Raw genomic sequence first — 21,599 nt, 5'->3', positions numbered from 1 at the left:
ACAGCCAATGTTCAAGTCTTTCCTTCTGTTTAAACTTCCCTGATAATTGTTGGCAATTTTCCTTACAATTTTTTTTTTTTCCTTTTTCTTCTGCAGTTGCGGCGAATGCAGGAAGTTCTGGAAAGGATTCAGGAACAGATGCGTCATGGACATTAAGACAGACTTATCCATTAATTTAAATGTTTATGATTGAAATACAGTTAGAGATGTCAGAGGTTTTGCAGTGAATATTAACTGTAAAATGTTTGTTCTGTAAATGTAGATGCTTGAAGGAATATGTCCTAAATTAGCCTTCAGAATCATCAGAATTATGGGATGCATTTAAATAACTCATTATTTAGCTGACAAAAATACTTTATTTTATAATGTAAATATGAACAACTATTGTGGTACAAAAGAAATAAGACCAATACAACTTGACTTGTAAATGTCATAAGATTTATTATGAATCGTCATTGTTTTTTTGTAGTAATCTAGCATTTTTTTAATAAGTTTTATTACTATTTCAGTTAAACACGGTGGACAATTCGATCTTAATGCAGCCCAAAATGTACAGGCGATATATAACTTAAACTTTCTCCATAGGGAAAAATGCACAGTTTTTCATATATTTATATATAATATCAATGTAGAATGAGGTCTAACGGTCCCGTCCACATCATACAGTATGAAACATGGTCCCAAAAATGAAATAAGGGGAGGGATTAACATTTAAACAAACAAACAAACAAACAAACAAAAACTGCAATCTACATGCAAAACCAGGCATCAGTATAATCCTAAAATACATACACATATATGTGAATGCGTGCATATACCTCACATGTATACATACATCCATACACATATATAAAAAAAAAGAAAAAAAAAAAGAAAAACACTAATAAATTTCACAAAGGTTAGGCTATTTTTTTTGTTTGTTTGTTTTTAACTGAGTGTGAAGCACAGACTGTATCATTTCATCTTCACATCCCCCAAAAAGAAAAAGGAACAGAAGATCCAAACCTCGGATTTGCAGAAGGAAGAAGATGTTAAGAGCAGGAATCACAGTGTTCCGTTTGAAAGTGACAGTATAAAGCAACAACGTGGTGTAACTAACCATCGAGTTTACATTGGGAAACGGTATGATGGCTACTTTGTGCAGGTTAAACCAAGCGAGTGCACTGAGAATGACAGGTCGACTTTAAGAAGAGCACTGCTATTGGTAAAGGGGCTTTTTCTCATTGTCTGAAAACAGATAACAGGATGTTTTAACCTCCTAAAATGCTTGCAAACAAGCGCCTACAGTACTTAACGACAATTTACACAATCACGCATAAAAATCGCTGTGCATCGATGAGCGAAGAATGGGACACACGTGCGCGCGCATCACAAGCCATCTACGAACGCGCGCGCGGTGACGAAAATTTGATTTACGTACGTATTCTAATAAGCCTTCGACGTTTTTCAACGTGTTGCTACAAGCACGAGGACATCGTTAAAGCTGCTGATTTAAAGAGGAAATGCCCGACATCTCGACGCGCTGTCACACGCCGTACGTAACATTTTTATTAGTTTGAAACGTTAATCAAGTATTACTCGTTATTGTGTTAAATATCTGAGCACTTGCTGGTAATTATAAATGCTTGAATGTACTTTCAAATACATGTCGGAAATGAATACAGGTCTTTCTCAGATGTTGAATTGTATATTAGTTAAGTTTCCTTATAACCCATTCGCCTCGACACTTTTAATGGGATGGTTCACCCAAAAATGTAAGTGTTGTCATCATTTACTCACCCTCAAGTTGTCCCAAACCTGTAACGTTATGAGTTTATTTCCTCCGCTTTCTTCACCCGTCAACTGTCTGGTTACCATCATTCTTTAAAATATATTCTTTTGTGTTCAGCAGAAGAAAGAAACTCATACAGGTTTTGAACAACTTGAGGGTGAGTAAATGAAGACAAACATTTGGGTAAACTATCCCTTTAAGACTGTGTTTCGTGAGCGCCAACAGATGTGTGTGACTGTAGGTCAGGTCATGACAGTCATATTCAGCAGAGTTGTTGCATTGCGTAGGCATCAGGTGGCGCCAATGGGCTTGACTTGGGGCTTTTAGGCACTTACATTTGCTCGCAAGTCAAAGACACTTCGAGGAATCCCATTTTTCAGAAGTCTGAATGTACCTGTTTTTTTTTTTTTTTTTTTTCAAAGCCCCGTTTGAAGAGTTTTAAAAGCCCCTAAAAATATGGTTACACAGTAAACGTTTGTTTTTTTCTCCTCGTGCTTCCAGTATTGACCTTTAAGCACTCGTCTGTGGAATTTTTTTGGTGATTGAATGTAAAGCGTGAGAATTTGCATACAGAAAAAAGGACAGGAGGAAAAGAGAAGAAAAAATTGATTTGTTTTAGCACTCCACTCTCACATTACTAAAGACTGACACCCAATGTCTTCGAATTTAGCTAAGCAAGTGCATTACATGTATTTCATTCCAACGCTGCATGGCAAAAGACACGCAAGCCCCTTCTACACGTGAAAGAGGACACGCTCCGATCCTGAAAAGGTCCCGGCGTGTTTGAGCAACAGTAGTGAATTTCTGACTGGGATCTAGTCGTCGACTAGATCGCCGTCTATCTTGCTCTCGCTTTGTGAGACCTCCTTTCATCGAAGTCTTTCTGCGCACCCTCTCTTTTCTCTCAGGCCAGCTTTAGCGTGCTGACTGGAAAAGGAGGAACAGTTACCATAGTCACTGGATTGAGCACCGTCTGGCCCACCAGCCCAGTGTGATGGTGAGCGACCACGGCCGTGGGTTTCCCCACCATGGTGGCCTGCTGGCCCGTGACCGGTGTGCCGTTAACTTGAGCGTGAGTGTGCGGGTGGTGCGCCAACGTGTGCGTGATGTGTCCCACCATCGCCGGTTGTGAGACGGCCACCGACTGCGGGTAAATGGCTGCGGGGAGGTGGGCCACGGGATGCACGGTGATGTGTCCGATTGGCTGGCCGGCACTAGAGGGCGCAATATGCGCCAGATGTTTGGGCCCGGCTGGGATGACGTGATTGACGGCCTGGATGACGGACGCATGGGAGACGGAGGCGTGGGTGATGACTGTTTGCTGAGGAGGGGATATGATGTGGGAAGGAGGCGCGGGAGCGATGGCTTGAGGGGTGATCACCGCTGCCTGGGGATGGCTGGGTGGGGTGGTGGGTTTGTGTTGTATGGAGATGTGCGTAGGGAGGATGGAGGGTGGAGGCATGGCAGGACGGGGCTCCGACGGCGCAGGCAGTTTAGGTGCAGAAGACGAGGGTGGAGAGGAGAGCATGTCGTCCTCTACGTCTTGGTCGAAGTTGTCTTCACCCTCTGGAAAAAGAGGAAAATGATTTATGGTAATTAGATTTTACATCGTCTCTTACCCCCTGAGACACATTAAACTGAATCATATCAGGAAATGATATTTTATATGAGCATGAAATCATACTTTCACTTTCAGAAGAACAAATGTCCTGATTAATTGTGCACATTGTGAAAAACTAAGAGAAAATGTTTCTGGTGAAAGAAACCTCAACATAGGGGGACCTCAAAGGAAAGAACAAATATTTGAAATGTTTTAATATATTAATAACTTTTAAATATTTTATATATATGCATTTTTATTTAATTCTATGGGTCTGTTTCTGGTGCAAGACTTTTGCAATGATACAAAATATTCTATTTCAAGTTCATTTGAATTTTCTATTCATCAAAGAATCCTGACAAAAGTATAAAGGTTTCCACAAAAACACAAAGCAGCAGAAACAACAAGTTCTTAAATTCAGAAATGTTTCTTGAGCTGCAAATCAGCATATTAGAATGATATCTGAAGGATCTTGTGACAGTTTACATGTATTGTAACCGTACTACTATTAGCACAGTCGGAATAAAAAATAAATAAAAAAATCACATGTAACCACGTCAATCGGAATGAACTGGCCAAATCCAATTATTATTTCATTCGGATTATAAGGGTGGTTAAAACCTTTTCTAATCCGATCGAGAGGACATGTAAAAACTTCTGTAGATGGAAAGTTCTACGCATGTGCAATGACGTAGAAATGGCGTAATGATGCTCTAAACAAGCTGTTGTTGTTGAATGAAGTGTCAAATGACTTATGTCATTTTAAAATTTTCCTTCCACTCATCGTCTGTGAAGTGGAGCAGGACAACGTCCCATCAGTCCTTGTTACGGACTCTCATCCACAGACGGCTTGTTTTGGGTGCAGGAATGGGCGCTTTTACTGCTTAATAAATATAAGCAGCGCGGCACAACGGTTCATGTGCTCGTCGTCTCCTAATCAAGACCCGAAATAGATAAATATCTTGTCTGCTCGAAAACAAACAAAAGGAGCAATGTAGGAGAATAGAAACTCAAAAAATCTTTGAAGCTTGTGTCATAGCCTAAACCCGCACATCAACCGATCGATTTATTTAGCGGTCACGTAACGTTCGGATTCGTCAATCGGAGTGAATTTATTCCGATTGAAACGAAAGGTGTCCATGTAAACGTATCTACTGATGTAGATCAGCTTTGCCATCAAAGGGATAAAGTGTGATAGTCTGATTGTACCTGATGCAGTTGATGTGGAGGCCTGATCATCTTCAGGTTGGACAGTTTGTCGGAGTATCCTGTCGATCTCTATGACGTCTATACACTGGCTCAACTCGTTCTTCAGCTCCGCGAGTCTCTGCTGCGTGGCGATCTTCTCCCGCGCCAAGCGCTCCATCTCGTGCTCGTACTCCTTTTCTTTCCGCTTCAGTGTCTGAAAGAAACTTGACATATTAGTCACTTTAATACTCGCATGAATCATATTTATTCATTGTACAAACACTCATCATCCCTCAATCAAACACATTTTCATTTCATACATTGACATTTCAGCTGACAAACATGTTTTTAACAATTTACTGATGTCTGAACTTTTGAAATGTTTCTGTGAATATTCATGCAGAATAAATGGAAACACACTGGTCATTGGCAACCCTACTCTAAATATTCACCCATCCCACAACCCTACTCTTCTACAAGAAGTGCCATGGGATTTTTAATGACCACAGAGAGTCAGGACCTCGGTTTAACGTCTTGTCCGAGGGACGGTGCTTGTTAAATGATAATTCCAGTATTTAGCACTTTGAGTCTCTTTTCTGGTTTGTCGAACCCCACTAACCACTTGGTGAGTTGCATAGTTTTGAAAACGAACGTTAAGGGTTGTTTGAAGGACATGTTCGTGCATGCCCGTAGCCAGCCACTCTGAAGCGGTCAAAGGCGATTCTAAATGAGTCAAAAAGTCGAGACAGGACCCATCATCAAAATTTCTGTGTCCACCACTCTAGTTCATCCAAAACAAACCAGAAAAGAGACTCAAAGTGCTAAATACCGGAATTATCCTTTAAGGCCCTGATATACTTCAAGCAAAACTTTTTTGCCATTTCCAGGCATCGTACTTTTAACAAACTCCTCCTGGAGTTTTAATCGGGTCATCTTCAAATTTGGTGGGTGTAATCTTAAGGCCCTTGTGATGCTGAATTGCGAAGATCTTGAGTTTTCGTCAAAAAAGCGTGTCCTCGGCGGCCTGACAAATTCCGATGTTTCGCCATGAAACAGAAAAAGTTGCTGTAACTCAGGCAAACAATGTCCAATCTGCCCCAAACTTAACGCGTTTGATAAGAGTTCTGTCCTGAACGCCCCTATTCAGCTAGCGCCATCTGCTGGCAAAAGGAAGTGATTTTTAACACTGTGATGCGCTATTAGCGACTTACTAAAATATGCCATTACATTTACATGCCAAAATGTAGCTATAGTCATAAAGCCTCCAGCTGGCAGCAGGAAGTGAGGCAAATACAAATGACTTTGACAAAGTTGTCCTATATTTACCCACTTAAATGCATTTTGCCCACAATGCTCTGTTTCCCTTTCATCGCAAACTTTTTTTATAGTTTTAGTTTTAGTGAACTATGATAACCTTGGAAAGAAAGCCCAGTGAAGTCCACTTTGGATGGATGAAATGCACCTTAGATGTCAAAATAATTCCTTGGTGAACCTTTTTAAAACAGAGCAACAGTCTGAAGCCATAAGAGAAGAATAAAAGGAAGGGATGTGGCAGTCACACAGGCAAACGGTTTGACCCACTTTTTGTGTTAGTCATCTGACCACGGGTCATCAAACCAGGCTAACGGGAACAAATTGTTTAGATATTTAAACCTTTGAAAAGGAACAGGTATGTCCATCCGCATTCAAGAAACTGTGCGTAAGAGAGGCCGGCTGTGCAAGAGCAGAGCTGCTCCGTGACCTCATATTCAACATATGTGCTCGTACGGTTTTAGGAAACAAACTGTCCACGGAGAAAAGCAGTTTACACAGCCCGCCCCATCTGTCAAAGCCCGGAGCATGTGACCGCTCCGACACGCTCACATCACTCAGTTTCCTCCGTCCCTCCCTCACCTATGCTCTTGCCAAAGAAACTGTGTGACAACATGGACATTTTGGCTCCCACTTAGCAGGATCCCTGTAGAGTCACAGAGGACTGCGGTATAGAGGAACAGAGCATGTGTCTGAGCGCCGAAGAACAAAGAGCAGAGAGACAGCGAGCGAGCCAGCATGCAGAGAGAGTGATTGTGCCGAGGTGGATGGTGGTTTCGTGCGTGTCTGGGATTATATAACCCACTGATACAGTATAAGGGAATGTGAATGCGACTGGTGCAGTAGGTTGAGAGCAGAGAGAGAGAGAGAGAGAGAGAGAGAGAGAGAGACACTGTCCTAGTGAAGCCTGATCCAGGATTAGTCAGATTGGACTGTCTGGCCCTAAACCCCCTTCACACAGCAGGCCAACACACATGTACACACACACACACACACACACACACACACACACACGCATTCTCACACACACACACACACACACACACACACACACACACACACACACACACACACACACACACACACACACACACACACACACACACACACACACGCAGAAACACACAAACTCGCTCACACACACTTTACTCCAGTCTTCACTGTCACATTATCATTCCAAAATGCTGATATGCTGCTCAAGAATCATTTATTATTATCATCAATGTTGAAATTCGAAACCATGATACATTTTTTGATTCATATAAAGTTCAAAATAATGGCATTTATTTGAAATAGAAATCTTTCATAACATTATAAATTTCTTTGTCACTTTTGATCAATTGAATGCGTCCTTGGTCAATAAAAGCATTCAATTCATTAAAAAAAATCGTACTGATACTGAACGGTAGTGTATATATAATATATATGATTCATTAAATATCCAATATCTACTGATACCAATAAATGAGGGAGAAAAAAAATCTAATATCAGTAACTGATATTTTGCAGAAATACAGTTTTTAATGGCCAGTAAAATATATTTCGTCTCAAAGTGAATTTTAGCGTTTGCTTGTAATCAATATATGAATGTTAAAGCATTGGGGTGTTTTGTGGACTGAACTAAATACTGCTAGAATAGATGCAAAATTGCACTCTAAACGAACAAATAGGACGACAAAAATACCAGCAGTTACACAAAACTAACATTACACGTGCTGTCATGATAGTCCTTGGAAGTGTGACACTTCAGCTAGTGATGAAGCAGTGCTGACGATATCAAACCCTGACGTGCGCTGACTGACCCCAGCCCAGTTTTGAACCCACTCCATCTTTTGTGTGCCGACTCGACATCCCTATGGACCAGATATTCAGGTCCCACTGGATATCACCACGGCAACAGCTGGAACCCGTTATGGTCTCCTTGGCAACAGAGCAGGGAAGGAGCAGCGTGGTGATGAGGAGAAGGTGTGATAGAGAGGCAAGGGCTAATGCGATTGGCTAATCCGATGACTCTCGCACTCCCTCCCCTCCCCTCCTTTCACATCTTCATGCTCCTCTTCCTTCGTGATTAGAAACACTCTCACCTGCTCAACGCTCACTGTCATCACGTGTAGTTTGAAGAAGAGATCGCCACATTACAAGTAATATCCAAACAAGGAAATAATACTGCGTGATGGAATCATATAAATTGGCTATTAAACATGCAATATTTCATTGTTTTTTATACAGTACCGGTCAAAAGTTTGGAAACATTATTATTTTTTTATGTGTTTGAAAGAAGTCTCTAATGCCCATCGAGCCTGCATTTATTTGATCAAAAATACAGAAAAAAACAGTAATATTGTGAAATACAATTTAAAATAATGGATTTCTATTTTAATATACTTTAAAATAGAATTTGTTCCTATGATGCAAAGCTGAATTTTCAGCATCATCGGTCTTCAGTGTCGCATGATCCTTCAGAAATCATTCTGATTTGCTGATTTATTATCAATGTTGGAAACAGTTTTTTATAACCTGATACTTTTTTCAGGATTCATAGATGAATAAAAAGTTAAAAAAGGAACAGCATTTATTCAAAATAGAAATCTTTTGTAACAATATACGCTACCGTTCAAAAGTTTGGGGTCAGTATTTTTTTTCTTTCTTTTTCTTTAAAAGAAATGAATACTTTTATTCAGCAAGGATGTTCATTTGAAGAAAGGTGATAGTGAAGACACATTGTTAGAAAAGATTTCTATTTTGAATAAACGCTGTTCCTTTTTTAACTTTTTTAAAAGTGTACTTTTTCCAAAAAGTTGTCAATGAATAAATGTTATTTACTGTATTTACTATGCGCTGTGATTCTCGTCCGGTTTTTATTTAGCATTGCCTAATCGCAAAACCCCAAACCAATACTGATGGGACCAGAGCATCATTGCATTGCAGCTGTGATCTGATCATGTAATTTGTAATATCTTGTTTGAAAATTCAACACTCCTGTCCCTGTAATATTACACTATAACCAGTGGGCGTAAAAGAAGAGCGCTATGCCTGGTTAAACCCGCAGAAAGCATTTGACTGCATCCAGACCTCGATCTACAGACAGAGGAACCCCCTGCTGTTCCCTGACCACCAGTCTCCTTGGTTACAACGATTCACAGGGCTAAAGACAACAAACACGCAAGGCCACCGACTCAAACCAGCGTAACCTACTTTTACAGACGTATGCCAAACACACTCGTAATGAAACAGTCTATCAAGACGCGTTGTTTGATTAAAACAGCCTTGTTCGGCATGTGTGGTTCTGGCTTGAGCACCAAGGGTTGCCAGGTTTGCAACAAAACCAGCCCAAATGCTATTCAAACACCCGCCCAATCACGGCCAAAACTAGCCCAATCGCATTCCAGGGTGGTTCACTGGTAAAAACCTTGATCCTGGCTTATGTTTGTGGTTGCTTTAATCCGCAGACTAGAAAACAACGCGCTCCAACAGTGTAAAAGTATCCAAATTCAGCGGGAAATCGCCAGACTTGGCAACACCGCTGAGCACGCTGAAGGGAGAGAGAGGGAGGAGGACAGCAGCTGACGTCACCGAGCTCGCGCTCGCCATGTGCTCATGTCTCACGTGGACGCGGGAGAGGGAGGGAGAGAGAGAGAGAAAGAGAGAACAGCGCTTGCAGATGAGAGTAGCGTGCAAGTGGGCGGACCACACTCCCTCGCTTGTGCTTATTGTGTCTTTATAACCATCGCCGGCTTCAGTTTTATAGCTTTTCAGATCATGTTAACTCAGGCATATCATTCATTAACAGGTCACCTTTCCGCCCACGCCATTATATTAATTGTTATGGCTGCAGTCTGCAAATAAAGTGATGGAGCGTGACCTTGCCGCTTTTATGTCAGCAGTATCTACGTCAGTCTTAACGTTCTGATCCGGGCAAAATTATATGCACTTTAGCACCTTAACAAAGGAAAATATAATGTTATGTTGATCCACATTCTGTGACTGACCATGAAACTTAATTTTAATGTTTAAAATGTTTTGTAAAATGCAAATAAATCAAGGATTTTATCCTCTCAGGAATCCGAACTGAGATTTTTAACATTAGACGTTGAACATCAGGCAATGAAAAACCAGATGGATAGAGAAACAGCCAAATGGAAACAAAGTAAGAAAAGAACAGGGGAAGAGGGTAAAGAAAAGATATAATGAGCCCACACTGAGAAGAATTCGACCCAGGATGTTTTGGCAGATGCACATGACACCATTCTGCCAGTAAAGTATGTGCAGAGAAGTGGATGTGGGTGGGAGGGTGAGAACAAGAGGATAAGGAGGAAACGGTCCACAAATCCCCATCTTGTGACCTATTCCCAACACGTTTTACAATTACAAGTTATTAGTTATCATACAATATGCTTAAGGATTAAACTATTTTATGAACTCAAGTTGACGTCTAACTTGTTTCAATTTAGGTCAGAGGAAAAACAGGCGCGATCAAAACTCCATCATCACATTTAAACATTAACTTTTACAAGCAGACATAACAGTCCACATCGGTTATCCAGCAAACGGCATAAGGCTTGATGTGTGTTTCTAGGTAAACCTCATAAAAACATGACTGGTTCATCAAATATTAAAAGAAACAACAACAAAAAAAAAACAATAATAATAATAATAATATATGTGTGTATGTGTATATATATATATATATATATATATATATATATATATATATATATTAGGGCTGTCAAGTGATTGGAAATTTTTATCTAATGAATAACATGATGTGCCGATTAATTGGTCTCATTAATTGCACATTAAAGCTGCAGTCCGTAGTTTTTCCTCTTTGTCGCCATCTCTGTTCGAAATCTGCAGTTATTCGCGGAATTATCAACTTTACGTGGGTTGTGCCTCGGCACGGCACGGCGCGGATGAATCCAATGTTTTGAGGAGACTGTACGTCTGTCAGTCACCGCGCCGGTGTGGATACTGTCATTCACAATCACAGATTCTACTTTTTGGAAGTATGACCAACATAAGAATTTCAGAATTTCATCTGAACAAGTAACATCCACTTTTGTTCTGACCAACTAAGGGAAAAAAGCATTGCAGTAAAGCGCACTGATTAAATCTAACGATCGTTTATCCTATCACGTCAAACCGTGCAAATTATACTTTGTTCTCAAATTGTTAATGTAAACAACATCAGCATTGCGTGACTACATTTAATGCCCTTCTGATATTTATCCTTTTTTTCCCATGGGCCCGGTTGCAGTCTCTTTTTTTCTGTAGCCACTCCGAAGTCCGAAGTCTTTTGCATTTTACAACGGGTGAATCTCCAGTTGTCACTGGTGATTGTCATTTGAATCTTTCTGGATCCGCCATTAAATTGATAAGTTTAATTATATCAAGTGCTGTGAGAAAAGGCTATAAATCTCCACCTCCAACATCCTCACACTCATAGCCTACTAGCCGAGACTCCTTTATGTGTACAGATGTGACGTAATGATGCAAAGACATGCTCGAATTTCCCGTGGAAATCCACCAGTCCCGCTGGAATTAAAAACATTATTACAAGCTTAACGTTTTGAATCGAGCTAAGGCAAGCAGATAGTTTTGAACACTGGCAGGTTATGTACTTGCTCAAATTTATTTTGGATAATTTTTAACCCAAAAAAGATACGGACTGCAGCTTTAAATTTGGCTGAGAAAATCCCCAAAAGATAGTCATCAGAATATACTCAGAAACTGTATCTGAATTGGTATTTAGATTTAGATTTGTTTTAGTCTGGAAATCCAGACCTAAAAAAAAAGATTAATGGTCTGGCGTCGACTAATGAAAATCGGCCAGTTCGAGGGGCGGCACCAAGCATGCATTTGAAAATCTCACTGCACGCAATTGGATAACTCTACGACCAATCACAACAAGTTATCGCTTAGCTACCAGCGGAGCTAACTGGTAGATTAGACTCTTGCCGTATCCGGTCGGCAAAACAGCAAAAACGTCCTTCTTGCAAAGGAACGATTCGAGCGGCGTCTTCTGTTCCTGTTTTAGATAAAAAGCCAAGTCTAACTCGTTCATTGTAGCGGCGAAAGCCGTTTCAAACAACTGGTGTTCATCCATAGCCGTCTTGCAATGTTTACTAATGACTTCGACGTCACAGCACTGTCGTCATCCGTTTAGCTCGCCTCTGGCCCGCTTATATCAGATAACCCGATGTGATTGGTGCAGCTCAGATCGAGGGGCATATTTAATGAGCATCATTACTCCACACCAGAGTAATTCAACTTGTGCTCTCGCGAGAACTCTGGATTACCAGGGTAGTTTTGTTTAGCAATATTCTTCAAAATGTCGTCTTTAACGTTCTTCTTCTATTACGATTCGCGTGATTGCAGTCGTTGCACGTGGGATATTGCTTAACTAGCCTATATCACATATAAATATAAGACAAATGAGAGAACATTTTTGCCCTGATATCTTGAATTTTAGGGCCATTTATAACTGCATTCTATAGGCTCCATTAGGCAGTGAGTTGTTGCCCTGCATCATGTTCGTAACCAATCAACTGACTGAAATGTAAAATGGCCTGCATATGGCTGGGGCGGGTGCGTTAAATCATTTTAATCGCGTTATTTTTCCCATAATTCATTTAATTAACGTGTTAAATTGACAGCCCAAATATACATATATACACACATGCACACTGAATGCACATAAAAATCCTTGTTTTATAGCACACACATTCAATTCCATCTCTGACTTACCTGGATGTAGCGGAGGGCACTCCTCAGGACACTCAAATTGGAAGTTTTCTTTTCATCCACATTAGGAACGTTCTTCTTGAGGGTGTCAAAACATTCTTTTAGATGTGCTCGTCTATGACAGAAAGAAAAGCACTAATCATTTTTTTTTGTGCAAAGCAAGTGAGAGTTTTAACAGCAATGAGGTTACCAGTAGGGTAAAGGCCTTCAAGCCAATAAAACAAATAGTGCGACCAAAGGTTAATGTATCTGTGATCAGTCCTGCAACCAAGCAACTTACATTAAGGCGACTGCACCTCAAACTCAATGAGTTCATATGCTCTGCTTCCGTTTGTCGCAATGAATAAACACAAAAATGTAAACAGAAGTTCACCCACCTGTTCTTTTCCAGCTTGTTGTGAACTTCTCGAGTTCCAGCTCTGCAGGGAAAATATTAAATACGTTTCTACGCTGCATGTAAACTTTCATAAATCAACCCATTACATTTCATATCATGGTCTCTTGCACGTGTGTGCAAATAAGTACTTCACTGCAAAAAAAAAAAAAAAAGTCTGTCATCGCTCACCCTCATGTCATTTCAAACACTTTTTTCTTCCAGGAAACACAAAAGATTGATCATGCAGCTCTAACACAAAGGGTTGTGTTCGGAGGGTTGGTCAAGCTCCGAAAACAAAATATATAAAAGCAATATAAAAGTGGTCCTTAGGTGTCTTCTGATGCCAAATGATAGCTTCATGTGAACAACAGGGCAAAACTTCACTGAAAATCTTCCTCTCATTGGCACGTATGTGAGTCACGGATTAATTACAAAGTTTAACCATCATAGAGTGACAGTTTATATTCAAGCATCATTCACCATTCCAGCGCAAGAAGAGGCAAAAGAGAACTCAATACGGTTTTCACGTGCTGTTATTTGTGCGCACAGCCGCACACACACACACACACACACACACACACACGTACTTCCTCACCGATCAGGGCTCATCAAGTTAGGAATAATTGACGACCAGCCGGTGAATTATTAAAAACATAATGCACACTCGAGGTGTAACATTACCGTAGCATTACCACCTCGGTATGCATTATTTTTCTAATAATTCACTGGCTGGTCATCAATTATTCCTACCTTGCCCAGTGGCAGAACACATGAATGTGTTTGGCATTGACAAACCTACCATTTTTGAAAATGTGCGAAAGAGATTTAAGTGCTGCAACAGCTTTTTATCTGTGATCTCAATGAATAATAAAAACATACTCATATTTCATTGTTTCTCACATGACACTATCATTAGCCTTCAGAATATGGGGGAGCCAGAGGGGTGTCAGGGTCCACTGGACACCCCTGACATGTGATTGGCCAACCCAAAATTGAGAGAAGCATTTATTTTGATGCGTTGCGGAGCGGCACGCAGTTAGCCCGCGGTCACACTAGACTTTGAGAATGCAAAATTTCTTCGGACACCGCAATGGTCGTGATATGACGCCCTGCAGCCTCTTTTTAGAAACATGAATTAAACATATAACAAATAGCAATACATTCAAATTGTAAAAATACAATCTACTCGACCTTACTGCAAAAAAATCGTGCTTAAATTCAGCCGAGGGTTTAAGCCATGACATATATGGATCTTCTACAGGTCACACGACTTCACGTGATGCAGATGCGCAGGTCAGAGTTCACCAAACCTGAACTTTGGATCGCAGCAAAATGCGAAACTTTTCGTTTGCGCTTGCGGTCTGACGCATTCGCATGCATATGAATGGAAGTCAATGGAAAGAAAAGTGTAGTGTGAGTGACTGCCCCTTTAATGTATTAATGCTGAATATTAAGAGAATATTAACATTAGCTATAAGATACAAGGTTAAAGGTTTACCAAAGGGTTTAGGTTTCCTGAAACTCTTTTACTAATTTGAGTCACTGTGCAAGTTAACTTTTGCTCCATTAACAGACAGTTAATCAGATAAGAGAAATAAGAGTGTTCCCAAATTTAGCCGACCGTACATTGTTCACATCTGTGCTAGTAATGTCACAGTGTCATACTCAGAAGTGTGACATTACATGTGAATGTGAAGTTACACTTTTGGACCACACACTTCTATTTCTAATCAGCAATCGTGTGATTCATTCATGTTTTTGATTGGGCAAGTTAGGGTTACACACTAATTTTCTTCCATGGTCTACAGACCCCGTGAAGTAGCCTTGGCCACCCCATGTGTTCCACCACTGGAGTCATTAAAACTAATTTTATTGTGCTTTTCTCCCAAATATCACTTCACAGAATAAATAAAGTAATTTGGGTTTGAAATGACATGAGGGTGAGTAAATGATGAAATCAGAAATCACAAATGCAGTTTGCATCCTGCAAACACAGAGCATGACCTGAGGGGCAGCGTTACTTCTGGGTCACCGTACAGGACAGCATCCTACTTTTCAAAACTGCAATCTCCCCCCAATAAATAGCCAACCCAGTTTCATTCAGTTATGATTACATGATGTGTCTCCTACAATTTAATCTCCACTGCTTTGAAAAATCTCTTCAGCTTTCTTGTAGGGCTGCAGGAATAATCGAAATCAAACAGAAATCGCGAAATGGCTTGGTGCAATATTCTGCAGTTTTCTGTAAAAATAAAAGTATTGTAATTTTACAGTTGTAATGTAAAATAAAATCATTATTATTATATTATTTTTGTATATTATATAAAAATGGTTTTATTTTAGTAATATAACAGTATATTAGTAATAGTAAATCCTTCTCATTTTGATAGTATTTTTTATTTTGTAATAATAATGATTCTTATTATTATAGTTATTTTATAGCCATATTGATATACAAACACACACACACACATTATATACAGTATATATATATATATATACATACACTAGTGCTGTCAAATCTAACATAAACATTTTGTTTGTATATATATATATATATATATATATTATTTATATGTATGCATGTGTGTGTACACACAACCATTTACGTATATGTATATATGTATATATATATATATATATATGTGTGTGTGTATGTGTATGTATATATACACACATACATATATATATATACTGTATATATAGATAGTAATATATACGCATATATATATTAGACAAAAACTTCTATGTCAGATGTGATTAATCGCAATTAATATATTTGAAAGCACTAATATATACACAATATATATAGTTAGATATATATATCTACTTTCTTGTATAAAACCACGAAACATGGCTCACCCTCCAGGTCTCCTTTTCCCGTCCAGGTTGCGTGGATCTTCCACAGTGGCTCCATTAGTCCTGGGCGGTTGTCCTGCCTGAACCTGGGCCGGCGTGGGCTGAGGTTGGGGTGGCGCTGGCTGGGGCAGGAGGGTGTGTTGCTGTGGTGGGTGCTGGGCTGTGATGATGGGGGCTGGGTACGACTGCAGCAGCGTCTGCGTCTGCGTCTGCTGTGGCTGCAGCTGTTTGGGACCGTTATTCGACGGAGACGAGCTGTTAGTTTCTGTTTTTACATGTGCAATCAAGTGACGATGTTGCTGCTGCTGCTGCTGCTGCTGCTGAGGAGGGGAGTGGGCATCTTTGCCATTGGGGCTGAAGAGAGGGGCTGCTGGCGGGGACAGGGCCGTGGCCAACGAAGTGACCACTGGCATCGGAGAGACCGTGTGTAGGGACGAAGCAGTCTGAATGGGAAGGCCTGCAGGGTTGGCAGGGACCACCGGGATGGGAATGACAGCTATGGGAACAGGTGGTGGGAGGGGAGGGGGCGGGACCGGAGGGTGGTGCTGGTGCTGGCGGTGCGACCCGAGCCGCATGTCTTCTGCCCAGGTCACATGGTTGAGTTGGACAGTCTGGATAACAGGGGCGGAGAGCTTCTGCTCAGCCTCACGGGACAGCAGGGCCTTCTCTCTCTGCTGCTCTTCCTCTGTAGGACAAAATATATATATATATATATATATGTTATGCACAAAAAAAGACAAAATTCAGGCTAAAGACCTTTCTGCTAAAGACCTTTCCCCGGAGGGGAGGCACTTCCGGTTTGGGGAAGTTCCACTCAAAAAGACAAATCATTTCAAATCATAACCCTTATCCGTCAGTTTGACTGAATGAGCTGTAAAATGTCCTTTAATGTATATTTTCAGACGAGTATATAGATATATATATAGTATATAGAGTATATTTTTACAATAATGCAACGCTTGGTATGCTAATGTGAAATGGTATAACAAGAATATATGTAGCAAGACCTCTTTTCAGTCACTGCATGTTTTTCCTCCTGATTATTTCCCCCCTTTTTTATTCCACTGTAACAGTGTGAATAAACAACAACATATACTGTGCATTTGTGGTTTGCGCTCCCGATTTACTTCACGATATATCCCATGAATAATTCACTGGAATACATTAAGAATCTCTCATTTTTCTTCCCAAATCCTCACATCTCAATTCGGGTTTGTTTTCACACGGATGCTTTAAAATGTAATCGTCTCTCTTTTTCCCTTCTAATCCCTATTAGCAGTGTTTACTGGAATTTTTCTAAAGCGGGTAAACACAATATTTATTGTCTGTCAAAATGACGGAAACCACTTTGAAATATTATCTCTCAATGTTCCAGTTAATGAACATTTTTGATTAAGGCAACGTATGTTGCATAAATATTACTGCTGCAGAAATCATCAAGCTTTTGGGGTTATTGTTCTAGTAATTTGAAAATCCTTATTATTATTATTTGCATTGCAAATCTTTTGCTGATTGTTTACAGTTTAACAGAAGTTACTCCATAATTCAGGAAATTATGCAAACTTTTGGGTGCTGGACTGGAAACACCCAGTGAAGTGAATACAAATTCTAAAAATACATATATATATATATATATATATAAGTGAACACTTTTTAATTCTGTAAAAATGAACTACAGTGAAAACACATTCACTGAATAAATTCCTAGATGCTCATTGCGCAATAAAAAAACCCCTATCAAGACATGTGATCAGGGTTAGAGTTAGTATTTTGATTTATCACATAAATTAAATTTGCTGCTTGAATGGAAACATAGTTATTCCAGAACAATATATCAGCCAGGCTTATTAGTGATTATAGGAAAATAACTTTTTCAAAAATATACCAATACCCACTGAAATAGATATAAAAAAAAGATTTCTGATTTTCAGTAAATATTGTGTGAAATACTTCTACACAAAATTGTGGTTATTAAATTGTATCATGTCAATTTCACTTAGCCATTAAAAAATTAAACCATGTTAGCCAACCCCGATTGGCATTACTTTTGTTCTTGAGACTGTAAGAGATTACTTATCTACGTAAGAACAGCATAATCTAAATGTTTTTTGTTTTTGTTTTGCTCCAGGTCTCGTCTTACGGTTATTAATTTTCCATATGAAATTCACATTCATATTACCCTAATGTATTTGCCAGCTTCATTAATACCCTGAAGTAAATGGTCACAGCACAGATTTCAAAGGGTGTATTTAAACATTTATTATACAGCTATGATGGTAGTTCTGACTGACTTTTTTTTTACATTTGAGCAAGAGGAGTAGAAACTAAACTATAGCCACAGCCCACAGCTCACACATAGACATAAGTAATGGAACTAATTAGTGCTTGTCTTAGCTCTGACTAAAAAGCTCTCAGGACTGTGAAATGTAAAATAATTATGAGAAGCTGCAGGCCAACAGAGACAATCCTGTGATTTAATACATCAAAACGGTGTACGCTATTCATCTAACCGGGCTCAAAGCCTGCAGTGTCCCTACAGTTTCCATTTTAAACAGGAAAAGCCGATGAAGGGCACAGTAATTCGTGACTCTGTCTAAATTGCAGCAGGTTGTCCTGAGCGCTCTGTCTCTTTAAGAGAGAAGCCCCAGTAAGAGTCTTGCCTGCTCTCCAGCTCTACACTGACATCACACAGCAGTCCGCAGGAGAAGCCAAGAGCTGCCGTGGGGAATCTGAAGCCGGGCCGCACCATCTGCAGCCGGAAATGCCACCATCAGCGGACGATTTCCATGACTGATGGGTGGATCTATTGTTTAGCCCGGCCAATCCATATTCAGTTGCATCTGAGATGTGACTTCAGATCGATTTTTGAATTTTAATACGACAGGGGAGGAATTTGGGCTGCGGCCAAGAGTCATTTGCACTGCAAGGCAGTTGTGGCCTAATGGTTAGAGAGTCGGACTTGTAACCCAAAGGTTACGACTGAGCAAGACACCTAACCCCCAATCGCTCCCCAGGCGCTGCAGTGAATGGCTGGGTGTGTGTGTTCACTACTCACTGCTCCTAATGTGTAATAATAATAATGTGTGTGCGCACTAACTTGGATGGGTTAAATGACTCAGACAAATGCAGAGTATGGGTCCACTTCCCTTCACTGTGCAACTTGTAACCGGCGAATGAAAGCATGCCGCAGATGACCTGATGCAAACCCAGACAGCAATATAGTGTCGGCCCAGACCCGGCCTAGATCTGGTACACGTGGGCCGACACTATATTGCTTGTCTAGGAAGCGTTCTTAAGGTTCAAATATGCGGGAATCCTCAGCAGAACGAGTGTAAAAATCATTCGCAGAATCCCTCAAAAATAAAAGAATACTGAGATCATGCATATTTCTCCATTATATAACAGGGGAGGACAAATACATACTGAAATGTAATTTCCCTTGATATTTAAATGCATACAAATAAATAACCAGCAGGAATGGAATCACAAACGCCTCAAGGGCACTCCTGAAGTGAACTGTGTCATTGTGCAAACACTGTACAGCCGGGCTAATAAGCTCTCAACGGCTCATGAATATTTTGCTCTCCATAAGCAGCATGTAAAGCTCTTGAGACGTCAGGACACAGATGAGAGACTATGATGGTCCGCAGGCTTTAGGAGTGTGTGTTATAAACATGGCATACTGTGTATTTAGGACAAAGGAACCTTCTAATAAAGTTTCCTCACGTCTAGTATACTGCAAAAGTCCCATTCTGTTTTCACAGGCTAATGTGGAAATCATGACCGAATATTCTCAAACAAACTGGACCAGAATAGCGCAAAAGGCTTTTTATCAATTGCGTGAACTTTACTCGCATTAAAAGAAATTACCGCCTTCATTTTGAGCAATACAATCAAATGCAAACATGACATTTGATTTAACAACAAACTTATCAACCTAACCTGTTAACTCATAGATAAGCAAGTGTGTGCTGGCTGGTAAAGGCCTCTTTTATAATTATAAAAAAAAAATTATACCATAAAAATAACAAAAAATTAGTGTCTTGACAACTAGTTAAGGACCATTCGTGTCTTTAACGCTATATATTCATTTAATTTATGTCTAGAGCAAGTGAAAGCTTAACCAGGTTTGACTGTATTAAAAATGAAAGGAAATTCTCTTCGCTTTTATGCAAATAGAAGTGCTTTTTTTGATAACGTCGGTCAGGAAATGTGGGGGATGAACATGAAGCCCCACAAAGAGTCTTTAAAGTGATTGAATAGGCCACATTAGAGATTGCATGCAATTTTCTACATCTAGTACAATGTCAAATATTGTGTAAGTGTATGCGAAGATTGTACATTTAAATAGAGCTTTTCAGGAGAAAGACCTTGCAGAGATGTTCAAAAATACGTCAACAACTGCACTTATTGTTCTGCAACCTATTCATCTGTACACCAAGAAAATCAAACACAGTCTGCAAAGCTCTTACTTGAATTTGCATGTAAAATGCACATTATATAACTTCTGCATTGAGGGCGGGTGGCGTTGCCCTATTTTCTCCCCAGTTGTGACCTGGGGAGGGGAGGGGAGGGGAGGGGGGGGGGCTGTCTGGCGCGCACGTGGTCGAAGAGGGCGGTCTTTCAGCACGCGGTATTTGCTGTGGGTGTGGCTCTACTGACACGTCACCTCGAGAATGAAACAAAAAGCCCCCCGCTCTGTTTAAAGCGATAAATACATCGCGACTGTAATCTTACATCGCCTGCTTTATTGAATATCGGAATATAGTACTCTAACAACAAGCAAAAATAGTTTAATCACGAGGAAGCGTAAAGGGAAAAGTAGGCTGGTCTTTAAAGTCATGAGTGAGATAACCACTCAGCAATGTCATTATGTAAAAAAAAAAAAAAACCTTTGGTCTAATGCCACCGCCCAACGCATAAGAAACACGACATTCGCTACTTTTAGCTAGCCTGTTTCAATTGTAGCAACATTTGTAGCTGCAATTTTTAAATTTTACCCAAACAACATAAGTGCAAACATGTTTAACTTACGTTGTCTGACAAAATAAAACATAAATAAATAAATAAATAAAAACGACGACCCGTGTACTGGGGTGAACGTACCCACCCACCGCAGCGCTATTGAGCGAGTATAGTAGCGCACTATATATAGCATGGATTTAACCCGGAAACCGAGTGAGCGAAATATGCCCTAGTCACCAAGACTGCACCCTACAAAGAGTGGAAACCCGTGAACATGACCACTGAAAAAAGAGCTCTTATTCGCAATGCTTATAATAAGAAGCTGATTTGCAGGTGTTTTTTTTTTTTTTTTTTTTTATGTTGTAGTTATTTATCTTGACGTGAGCCGGCATGAAAATGCAATTTGCTGGGCAAAATCCCAAACAGTTCATGCGTATATAATTTATCATGTAGATCTATGCAATCACCCAGTTCTTACCACGTGTAATCTGTTGTTGCTGGGCTTGCCACTCCAAATACCTGGCCGCCTCCAATAGAGTATCGATACTCATTTTGAATACCGATACAATAAGTTCCCGTTAAAATGTATGCAAGTCCCCGATACAGATATACGTGTCGGCTTAATCACAGTAAAATCCACTGGTTTCCAAAGACAGTCATAAGACATCCAGGGCGCTCCCGAAATTCATCAGACACACATTACTTCACTGGCAACAAGATGGCGATTGGAGTAACAGAAAACACAACAAGTCGAAAGGCATACCGTCCAGGGTCCGCCCTCGTCGTGC

The 21,599-nt window shown here is 40.1% G+C and overlaps 2 protein-coding genes across 3 annotated transcripts in view; one reads left to right on the top strand and one right to left on the bottom strand.

Moving 5' to 3' along the window:
• Positions 1-670, top strand: part of septin4a (septin 4a) — a 10,922-nt gene extending 10,252 nt beyond the window's left edge. Inside the window, exon 11 of the mRNA XM_081391732.1 lies at positions 97-670. Within this exon, the coding sequence (XP_081247858.1) occupies positions 97-156 (60 nt within the window). The 3' untranslated portion in view covers positions 157-670. The remainder of the gene's footprint in view (positions 1-96) is intronic.
• Positions 419-21,599, bottom strand: mntb (MAX network transcriptional repressor b). Of its 2 annotated transcripts, XM_081391730.1 has the most exons (6): positions 21,290-21,599; positions 15,850-16,531; positions 12,989-13,030; positions 12,615-12,726; positions 4,581-4,773; positions 419-3,337 (listed from the first exon to the last, which is right to left on the bottom strand). In XM_081391730.1, the coding sequence occupies exons 1-6, from the start codon at positions 21,360-21,362 to the stop codon at positions 2,676-2,678; spliced, it is 1,764 nt and encodes a 587-aa protein (XP_081247856.1). In that variant the 5' UTR covers positions 21,363-21,599; the 3' UTR covers positions 419-2,675. The 2 variants fall into 2 exon arrangements, with proteins under 2 accessions (XP_081247856.1, XP_081247857.1); XM_081391731.1 differs by lacking the exon at positions 12,989-13,030 and having other exon boundaries at positions 425-3,337; positions 21,290-21,590.

This window comes from Scardinius erythrophthalmus (genome assembly GCF_964197995.2).
Source record: "Scardinius erythrophthalmus genome assembly, chromosome: 17".
Classification (NCBI taxonomy): domain Eukaryota; kingdom Metazoa; phylum Chordata; class Actinopteri; order Cypriniformes; family Leuciscidae; genus Scardinius; species Scardinius erythrophthalmus.
Note: the sequence above shows the minus strand (reverse complement) of the source record. Positions and strands in the feature narration are given on the sequence as shown.

Coding starts and splice junctions, on each gene's coding strand:
- mntb (XM_081391730.1), bottom strand. CDS start 21,362: ATGAGTATCGATACTCTATTGGAGGCGGCCAGGTATTTGGAGTGGCAA. Junction 12,727..12,988: donor AACAAGCTGGAAAAGAACAG/GTGGGTGAACTT, acceptor TTTCTGTCATAG/ACGAGCACATCTAAAAGAAT. Junction 4,774..12,614: donor GTGCCCTCCGCTACATCCAG/GTAAGTCAGAGA, acceptor AGTTTCTTTCAG/ACACTGAAGCGGAAAGAAAA.